The sequence below is a fragment of the Doryrhamphus excisus genome, chromosome 1, assembly GCF_030265055.1.
Source record: "Doryrhamphus excisus isolate RoL2022-K1 chromosome 1, RoL_Dexc_1.0, whole genome shotgun sequence".
Taxonomy (NCBI): domain Eukaryota; kingdom Metazoa; phylum Chordata; class Actinopteri; order Syngnathiformes; family Syngnathidae; genus Doryrhamphus; species Doryrhamphus excisus.
The window spans coordinates 34,301,331-34,312,365 of NC_080466.1; the positions used below are offsets into that span (position 1 = coordinate 34,301,331).

An 11,035-nucleotide genomic window follows, 5' to 3' on the forward strand; every position below is an offset into this window, starting at 1 on the left:
ATGTTTTCTTTCAATTTAAAGCAACAACGCTTTGATGATGCTGATGATGGAGCCTCTGATGGCAAGATTGGTTTTGACACAGAATGGCGCCATGATGTAATCGCAGGAGGCCCCCCCCCTCCCCGACCTCCCAAATATATGTTGAGTTCTGCAGACACTTCGGCAGGAGCCGAAAGTGTTAAGAAATGGCAACAAATTCAAGATGAGTCAGGATGGTCAGTTTTCATACAAGTCTGGTTCTATGTACAATGATCTACGCCTAACAAGAGAACTCAGCGATGCAGTCATTGTCGTTGAAAAAACTGAATTTCACATCCATAAGATCATCCTTTACAACTGCAGCCCGTACTTTGGGTGAGTTATCAGGAAAAGTTCTGGAAGAAATAATGAACTCATGTTCAGTGTTCTTGTGTCCCTGATGTTCAGAGCCCTCTTTCTGCGTTGGTCCACACCAGAACAGACGGTCTACGCCATACATGGTCTTACTCCTTGCTTAATGCAGCTCTTTATTGATTTTGCATACACCGGCTCTGTGTCGGTAACAGAGGCCAATGTACAGGACTTGTTAGTAGCAGCTGATAGGTTCAATGTGACAGGCATTGTTGAAACCTGCTGCGCATTTCTAACAGAGCAGCTCTGCCCAGAGAACTGCATCGGCATCTGGCAGTTCACGAAAAACTGTTACACCCCGGAGTTGCAGCTCAAGGCTTTTGACTATATGCTCTATTGCTTTGAGGAAGTCGCCAACTCTGAAGAGTTGTGGCAACTCTCGATGCAGGACTTGTGTGACATCCTCGACAGAGATGATCTGATAGTGAAAAAGGAGAACACCGTTTATGATGCCATCCTACAGTGGATTGGACACGCTCCAGAAGAGCGTAGCGGAAACATTGAGGCGCTACTGGAGAAAGTAAGCAGACATTCTGAAACGCTTATTCGGAATGTGTCTTTATTTATTTATTATTTATTATTTATTATTTATTATTTATTATTTATTATTTATTATTTATTATTTATTATTTATTATTTATTATTTATTATTTATTATTTATTATTTATTATTTATTATTTATCAGGTTTCTTAAGTTTTTATTATTTCCTGTTTTATTATTATTATTATATTTATTTATTACTGATTGATTGATTTTCTTTATTCTTGATTTGTTTATTTTTTCATCTTATTTTGTGCAGAAAAAAAAATTAAGATATTTGAGAACAGTGGAATGTTTTATCAGCGCTTTTATTGTTTTATTATTTTATTGATGTGGCCCAGTCTCACCCAGACCCTAGCTCCAGTGGCCCCCAAGTAAATTGAGTTTGAGACCCCTGCCATACAGCATCCATATCAAAGTTGCACCGGCCGCACTAACATTAAACTCAAACTAGTGTCCTGCGGGCCACATTTGGCCCGTGGGCTGCGTGTTTGAGACCCCTGTTTTAGATATTTTTTATGATATTTTATGTGCATCTACATTACTCACAATCCCTGCCAATCTACTATACTTTGTTTCCAACACTATGTGTCTCTTCCTGCCGCTGTGTAGGTGCGTTTATCTCTGACCAGCCAGGAGTTCATCACCATCAACGTGTTGACCAATCATCTGGTGCAGAACAGCAACAAATGCCTGGACATGGTTACATTTGCTACACGCGTGATAAATCACATGACAACAAACTGTGTGTCCGGATACTGCAACATGGTCGCCCGTCCTCGTCTTCCCTCTACCATCCTGATGGCGATTGGCGGCAGGAATGGACGAAATCCAGCACACCGCATCGAGGCGTACGACGTTCATGCCAATTGTTGGGGCTACCTGGTTGACAGCATGGATCAACCCCGTTCTTACTGCGGTGCTGCCTTTCTCAACGACGCCATCTACTGTCTGGGTGGTTTTGATGGAGCAGAGCATTACAACACGGTTAGTCGCTTTGATCTGAACAAACGCACCTGGCAGGAAGTGGCGCCCATGCACTATCGTCGCTGCTACTTGAGCGTAACTGTGCTAAACGGATGCATCTATGCAATTGGTGGCCATGATGGACGAGTAAGACTAAAGACTGCAGAATACTACACACCTGAGACCAACCAGTGGACTCTCATTGCCAGTATGAACGAACTGAGGAGCGACGCCAGCTGCACATCCCTTAACAACAAGGTGGGTGGAGCCACGGAATGTGTGCTTGTATTTTGCTAACCTACTTTAATCTGCCAGTAACGCTCTTTGGTTCCAGATTTACATTTGTGGTGGTTTTAATGGAAATGAGTTCTTGCAAACAGCAGAGTATTACAGCCCAGAGACCAACGAGTGGACCATGATAACCCCAATGAGCAGCCGTCGAAGTGGCATTGGAGTCATTGGCTTTGCTGACCATGTTTATGCGGTAAGTACTATAATATGTTATCTCTAATAAAACAGCAGTGGATTCAAGCATGAACAACTAAATATTAATTATTGCAAATAATTGCAAGAATTGACATTTTGCGGGGAGGGCGCGGCACGGCGGTCTAGTGGTTAGAGAGCAGACCTCACAGCTAGGAGACCAGGGTTCAATTCCACCCTCGGCCATCTCTGTGTGGAGTTTGCATGTTCTCCCCGTGCATGCGTGGGTTTTCTCCGGGTACTCCGGTTTCCTCCCACATTCCAAAAACATGCTAGGTTAATTGGCCACTCCAAATTGTCCATAGGTATGAATGTGAGTGTGAATGGTTGTTTGTCTATATGTGCCCTGTGATTGGCTGGTGACCAGTCCGGGGTGTACCCCCCGCCTCTCGCCCGAAGACAGCTGGGATAGGCTTCAGTACCCCCGCGACCCTCGTGAGGAAAAAGCGGTAGAAAATGAATGAATGAATGAAGAAGTGGGAGTGGGACTGCATTTTATTGCAGACAATAAAACGTGAAATTGGCGGATTAGTTGATTAAAAGTTCAAGACCAGTCTCTAAAAGCCAAAATCGTTGCAAAAATATGTATTCAATGTCATTTTCTGTCAGTTATTCACAGTCATGACCTGTCGATTGCCAAGGCAAATAAGCGTGGTCGGCGTGGTCCAACGTGGTCCAACGTGGTCGGATTGTTGAGCTGAACCTTCCTTAAGTGACCCCGCCAACTAGCCGAACTACTAGCCAACTAGAACTACTTTACTCAACACCAAAAAACAGAACTTGTCCCACAGACGTCACCGTTGATGCACTGTACTGCAGATGGGGACGGCATACAACGTAAAAAAAATCTGAACAATCCCTTTAAGATCCAAAACAAGTGCAAAATGTAAATTCTTGCAGTTTTTCAACTGGCCAAATTTTGATGAGGAGTATATTGGATAACAGTTTTCTTTCAATCTTCAAGTGAAAATACATAATGTGGTCCTTACAAACACTGCTTTTGTAAAATTGCCCTTAGACTTTGTCTTGATGTGCTTGATGGACACATCGTCCTTACTGTAACATGTCAGTCTGCTACAAAACGACAAAGTCAATTGTTTTGCTACTGACCAAAACAATTTGATCACGGTATTCATCTAAAATCTATTTTCTTGGACCAAATAAAGAGGATACAGAATGTATGTTTTTTGTTATGAATGTTCCCACAACGCCCTGATGGTGTTAAGAATCTGGTTCCAAGTTTTCACTGCATTTGTTCCTCAGGACTGCAGAGACTGTTGATATTTTTTAAAAAAGATTAAAGACACACATTTTTAATCAGGCTTTTAACTAATATTTTTTAACTTTTCTTGTGTTTTTATATCTTTTTAGTCCTATTTTATGCTTTTAGTCTTTAGCTTTTAACTCCAGTGTTTCCTCAAGGGGGGGTCCTCCACACTGTGTTGGGTCTGCTGAGGGGGTGCCGTCCTTGGGTCCCTTCGACCCGGCCGGCTGGGGGTTCCTCCCTTTAATGTGGGGGTCCACCCGCCCGTCTGTCGGAGTCGAGGGGCCGGGTGCTGGTCCCCCTGCGGCTCCTCCCAGTGTGGACGGCCCTAAAGGTGGCGTTTCCTTGATCTTCAGTGCCATGCCATGTCTCCCTACTGTGTGTGATTGTGTGTGTGTGTGTGTGGGGGGGTGTGGGTGTGTGTGTCTATGGACGGTGGGGCTTTCTTAGTAATTGATTTTCCTTTTAATTGTGGTAATTATTTTTTATTCTGTCAAGCACTTTGTGTTGCATGTCTTTGCAGAAAAAGTGCTCTACAAATAAAGTTGATTTGATTTGATTTAAAGGTTGGAGGCTATGATGGTGACATTCGTTTGGCCAGCGCTGAGGCTTATAACCCCCAGACTAACAACTGGATCATTTTACCCCCCATGGAGTGTCCGCGAAGCAACTTTGGCATCGAAGTCGTTGAGGATCGCCTCATTGTTGCTGGAGGTTACAATGGCGTCTCCCCAACAAAGCTTGTAGAGTATTACGACCTGACCACTGGTCTATGGTCTCCAGCCAGTGACATGGGGATCTCTAGAAGTGGTTTGACTTGCTGTGTGATGTCTGGACTTCACAACATAACCCAATATGCTATGCTTCGAAATGATCTACCGTTGTTACTCTTGGAAGATGGTATGCAGGATACGGAGGATCGATCCAACCACACTGAAAACTCTGAAATAAACTGAAAAACATCTGCATTACCATGAGGGAAAATTCAAATACGAAGAGCAAAGAATTAAAAAAAAATCTCTGTTGTTCCATATATTATTATTATTCCATTACACAGCTTCCTCTTACATATGCACAATAACAAAACCATCATAAAAATAATAGTGTCCCATTCAGGCATTAATAAAGTGTTTATGATTCTGCAGTGCTTTACTACACGCTGATTTTACTGTGAGATAGAAGGTATACGTGACAAGTGTCCATCCATCCAATTTCTATACCGCTTGTCGTTACTAGGGTCTCAGATATACTGATACCTATCTAGCTGTCCAAATTTAAAATGGGATAATAAAGCCAGAATTCACAACACAACACAAAAGTCATCACACAGAAACTTAACACTCAAAAGGTATACCTAAGTATAGCAACAAGTACCACTACTAGTTTAAAATTTGTTAAAACCTTTTTCCATAATGCATTGCGTCTGAGCAAAGCATTTTATTGGAGGGCATTGAAAATAGATGGTGCTGAAATGCTGCCTCTGTCCACCAGTGGGAGCCAGAGGACCCTAGAGGGAGGCTGACGTCTTTGCAGTGTCTCTTTGCAGGCACCAATGAATGCTTTGCTTGGACACAATGCCTCATGAGAAATTTTTAAATAGCTGTCTTGGTAATTCTTTGTATATTTTTTAGGCATACGTTTTGAGTGTTAAGTTGTTGTGTGATGAGTTTAATGTTTTTTTTTAACATAAAACAACACAGGGAGTCAGACTGTTATATTAATGACCTGTCTGCGATTTCCAAAGCTCGTCATGAGTGCACTGATAGCTCATGATTGGCTCCTGCCAAAGAGAGAGCTACAGTTTTTCTCACTGACTTGCGAGTGCCACATTAGTGAGGTGCCATTTTATGTCAACAGCGCTCTAATAATGTTAAAAACTGTATTTACAAAGTCATAAACAGGTTTTCAATGCTCTAACAACATAAATATTGCTTTGATTAACATTGAATCCTGTATTGCAGAAATGTATTTACTGTGGTCTGGTCTGGAACCAATTAACCGCCATGAACCAGGGATGACAAAAATGGCAAAAGGCCTGTAGTGGCAAGTTTATGTTCAACCAATATCTGTGTCTGTGTCTGTGTCTGTGTCTGTGTCTGTCTCTGTCTCTGTCTCTGTCTCTGTCTCTGTCTCTGTCTATCTATCTATATCTCTATCTATTCAACCAATATTAGATAATAGGGATGAGTGAATACACCACTATCTGTATCTGTATCTGTATCTGTATCTGTATCTGTATCTGTATCTGCATGTGTATCTGTATCTGTGTGTCTGTATCAGTATCAGTATCAGTCGCTGGATCTGGATCCGGATCCGTATCTGTTCACTCGTCTACTAAGTTATCTGGATCTGGATCTGGATCTGGATCTGAATCTGTCTGTATCTGGACCAGAACATTATTTTAAGTTGAAATTGACATGGATTGATCAGAAGTTGCTATATGTATTGTTTATTATTCAACTATGAGTACTGTGTATATGTGTAGTAAGTGATTCTTAAGACTTTAAAGACTTTATTTTTTTTTTTTTTTTATTTTTTTAATGTTCTGTGTAAAATTGGTGTTTGATGCAAACATGGCAAATCATCTGTCAGCTTCGTTGACTGTTGACCGTACTTCAAGCAGTTTTACAACTGACTTCATGTCACCAGCCAAAGCAGATGAAAAAAAAACACAGTTGTGAAAATGCACCGCGTATGTTATGAAACAAGTTTAAGATTGCAAGGTGCATACAGCAACGTATTGAGAGGGGTGTCTATCAGGTTGAGATCTGGGTTCTGCCAGTCCTCAAGCTTCACTTTCTTCTTCCTGAGCCATTCTTGTGTCACTTGAGCTGTATGTTATGGATCATTATCCTGCTGAAAGATAAACCTCCTTTCAAGGTTCAGGATTTTTGCAGACATGAAGAGGTTCTTCTCCAGGATGTCGATGAATTTGTCACCATCCATAGTCCTTTGTACATGGACAAGCTCACCAGGACCAGAGGAGGAGAAACAGACCCATAGCAGCCCAGCAACCAAGAGACTGCTTCAGTCCTTCAAGGTCTTTCAGTCCGTTCTTCGGAGGTTGTCAGCGGCACCATGACGTTTCCACTTCTGGACAAGGGATGCAACAGTATTTTTGGCACATTGACGGCACCTACGATGGCTGCATATGAAGCTTTGCCTGCTTCTCTAGAACTTTCTTTGTGAGGTCTTCTGACAGCTCCTTTGACTTTATGACTGTTGTCTGCTGTCAAGCATGGGGTGACTGTGGACAGGTGACTATTGGGTACAATTAATCGGGAGTCATGAAGCCGATAAGAGTCACAGGTGTGGAAATGCAGGCTTGTGACACGATGATGCAAGAGTTTTTGGTGCACAGTCATTTTCCACTCAAAATGACAACTTCGGTGCAACAATGAAAAAGAGACGTATCCAATCTATCTATAGTAAAGAGTACTTCCGAACAAAAACAGCGATGGATTGTCATGTTTGTGATATTTCCTTTCTGTAAATAGGAGATAAACACCTTTCCTTTGTTCTATGCTGAGAATTGAGTGTTGCCCATGGGTATGAATTACTTTTTGGAACTGAACTGTTTGCGTTGACACTTTTCCCAAAGGTCTCTGCCATGTAGACGGTGTCTATCTTATATGGAGTCATGAACGCTGACCTTAACTGAGGAAAGTGAGGCCTCCAATTCTTTGGATGTTGTTGTGGGGTCTTTTGTGACCTCTTAGATGAGTCGTTGCTGCGCTCTTGGGGTCATTTTGGTTAGCCGGCCATCTCTGAGAAGGTTCACCACTGTTCCATGTTTTCACCATTTTATAGGGTTATGGCTCTCACTGTGGTTCGCTGGAGTCCCAAAGATTTGTAAATGGTTTCATAACCTTTTCCAGTCTTCATTCATTCATTCATTCATTTTCTACCGCTTATCCTCACGAGGGTCGCGGGGAGTGCTGGAGCCTATCCCAGCTGTTTTCGGGCGAGAGGCAGGGTACACCCCGGACTGCTCGCCAGCCAATCACAGGGCACAAATAGACAAACAACCATTCACACTCACATTCATACCTATGGACAATTTGGAGTCGCCAATTAACCTAGCATGTTTTTGGAATGTGGGAGGAAACCCACGCATGCACGGGTAGAACATGCAAACTCCACACAGAGATGGCCGAGGGTGGAATTGAACCCTGGTCTCCTTGCTGTGAGGTCTGCGCGCGAACAACTTGACCGCCGTGCCGGCCTTTTCCAGTCTTCAGTTAATTTTATTTATTTTTTAATATATATGTTTGGATTATTTTTTCTTCCTTAATAACAAGTTGCATTTTAAAAAAATTGTTCAGTTATCATTGAGTATTTTTTAAAAGATCATCAGAAACATATCAGTGTAACAAACAGCAAAAATATATATAAAAAAATCAGAAAACCAAATACTTTTTGACACCACTGTAGGTGAACTGATGACATTTTTAAAAAAATTTGTCCAGTTAGACTTGAAAAGCAAATTTTTGTCATAAAAAATAGAGATTTTAAAGTTATATTTGCACAAATTAAACAAATCAGATATTATTTTAGACATGATAAACATGTTGAGTAACTCATCTGAATTTGTGCCTTTATTACAGTATCGGTAATAGATTTTTTAATATTATATTAAAAAAAAAATTTAATTAAAAATGTAAGATAATTTTTATAGAGAGGTGGAAGGGTTTAAATTATAAGGCATTTGAGTAAATTTTGAGTATCATTTGAGTATTTCAAGTATCTCATTGCTTGGCCGAGTGTTCTGGTTTCTGGTAATCAAAATACAGTCACCCTAGCATTGACTGAACTCTGTGATGTTTTCTTTAAAATTAAAGAACTGGCGCTTTGGTGATGCTGATGATGTGGCTGCTGATGACAACAGTGGTTTTTTGACACAGAATTCCACCACGATGTTGGAATCCTGCTTCATGTCGCTTTTGCTGACACTTTAACAGGAGCCCAAAATATTGAGAAATGGCAAAAATTCAAGATGAGTGACAATGGTAAAGTTTCAAACAAGTCTGGCTCCGTGTACAATGAACTACGCCGAACAAGAGAACTTAGCGATGCGGTCCTTATAGTGGACAAAGTTGAGTTTCAGATCCATAAAATCATCCTTTGCAACTGCAGCCCATACTTTGGGTGAGTAGATACTACATGTATTAGCACAAAAATGAATACTATTTATAAAACCTGTTGAATATTTTTTGGTGTCTCTGTTTAGAGAACTTTTTCTGCGGTGGTCAACACCAGACCAGAAGGTCTATGTCATACATGGTCCAACACCTCCCTTAATGCAGCTCCTCATTGACTTTGCATACACCGGCTCTGTGTCAGTGACAAAGGACAATGTTAAGGATCTGTTAGTAGCAGCTGATAAGTTCAATGTGACAGGAATTGTTCAAACCTGCTGTACATTTCTAACAGAGCAGCTCTGCCCAGAGAACTGCATCGGCATCTGGCAGTTCACAAAGAACTGTTACACCCCGGAGCTGCAGCTCAAGGCCTACCAATACATCCTTTACCATTTTGACGAAGTTGCAACCGCGGATGAGTTGCGGCAACTCTCTATGCCGGACTTCTGTGACATCCTTGACAGAGATGACCTGATAGTGAAAAAGGAAAATATAGTTTATGAGGCCATCCTACACTGGATTGGACATGCTCCAGGAGAGCGCAGTGAAAACATGGCAGTGCTTCTGGCTAAGGTAAGCCAACAACCACTTTAGGATGTGTTTCACAAATGGAATACTGTGTGCATAAACTAAATCATAATACAAACAACGATGACTGTTTAGGTGCGTTTAGCTCTGATGAGTCAGGAGTTCATCACCATCAACGTGTTGACCAATCAGCTGGTGCAGAACAGCAGCAAATGTCTGGACATGGTTGGTTTTGCAACACGAGTGAGGGGACACATGACATCAAACTCTTTATCCGGATATTGCAACCTCGTCGCCCGTCCTCGCTTACCCTCTGCCATCCTGTTAGCGATTGGAGGCTGGAGTGATGCAAATCCAACCCACCACATCGAGGCCTACGACGTTCAAGCCAACTGTTGGGACTACCTCGTCGAGAGTATGCAACAACCCCGCGCTTACTGCGGCGCCGCCTTTCTCAATGACGCCATCTACTGTGTGGGTGGCTTTGGCGGCGCCGTGCATTACAACACTGTCAGCTGCTTTGACCTGAACACACGCGTGTGGAAAGAAGTGGCGCCCATGCACTTCCATCGCTGCTATGTGAGCGTGACTGTGCTAAACGGATGCATCTACGCATTAGGAGGCTACGACGGACGTGCAAGACTAAGGGCTGCTGAGTACTACAGACCCGAGACCAACCAGTGGACTCTTATCGCGAACATGCATGAAAAGAGGAGTAATGCCAGTTGCACAACCCTCAACAATAAGGTGACGTGAGATGAGAAATGTTTTGCTGGCGTGCTTTAAATTTACAAGTCAACCGTCTTTCTGGTTCCAGGTTTACATTTGTGGTGGTTTTAATGGAAATGAGTTCTTGCAAACAGCAGAGTATTACAGCCCAGAGACCAACGAGTGGACCATGATAACCCCAATGAGCAGTCGTCGAAGTGGCATTGGAGTCATTGGCTTTGCTGACCATGTTTATGCAGTAAGTGCCATAATGGTTTCTCTAAGTTTTCTGGTTTTGCATCATTTTAAATGTTTTGCTTTTCTTTATGAAGGTTGGCGGTTATGATGGAGATGTGCGTCTGGCCAGCGCCGAGGCTTACAACCCCCGAACCAACAACTGGATCGTATTGCCGCCCATGCAATGCCCCAGAAGCAACTTTGGCATTGAAGTAGTTGAGGATCGCCTTTTTGTCGCTGGGGGTTACAATGGCGTCTCCACAATCAACCACGTGGAGTACTTTGACCTATCGACTGGTCTGTGGTCTCCGGCCAGTGACATGGGGATCTCGCGTAACGCTTTGACTTGCTGTGTGATCACTGGATTTCGCAATGTGAGCCAGTATTCTATGCTTCGGAACAATTTACCGGTCTTGTTGTTGGAAGACGATTTGACAAAGGACGATTTGACATACTAGAGTTTGTTATGATGCCAACCGCAATGAAAACTTTGAAAATCTTTTGAAAAACAGACAAATTGGCAAATGGAAAACAAGAAGAAAATAAATGATCTGGGTGCACAACTTATATCACTCTCACGAAGACTAGAAGTTCCACCCAAGGCAGACATGGTTGTTTTGGATGCTGCATAGGGGCGAAGTTGATTGCGTGAAAGTGTCGGCGGATATCGACCCATACCGATCGGTGGTTGATCGATTGGAGACCCCCGAAAAGCCACACGTTTTTACAAACATTGTGACATTTACTGTAAAACAATTGTAATACATAACAGCTCA

General features: G+C 42.4%; 1 protein-coding gene and 1 pseudogene across 1 annotated transcript; both read left to right on the forward strand.

The window, feature by feature from the left end:
- Positions 1–4,601, forward strand: LOC131100229 (kelch-like protein 10). The gene is made up of 6 exons (XM_058046159.1): positions 1–96; positions 167–354; positions 427–910; positions 1,545–2,156; positions 2,233–2,382; positions 4,212–4,601. Exons 1-6 carry the CDS (start codon positions 1–3, stop codon positions 4,599–4,601), a joined length of 1,920 nt encoding a protein of 639 aa, XP_057902142.1.
- Positions 4,602–5,395: 794 nt separating this feature from the next.
- On the forward strand, positions 5,396–10,717 carry LOC131101452 (kelch-like protein 10; annotated as a pseudogene).
- The last annotated feature ends 318 nt before the right edge of the window (positions 10,718–11,035 follow it).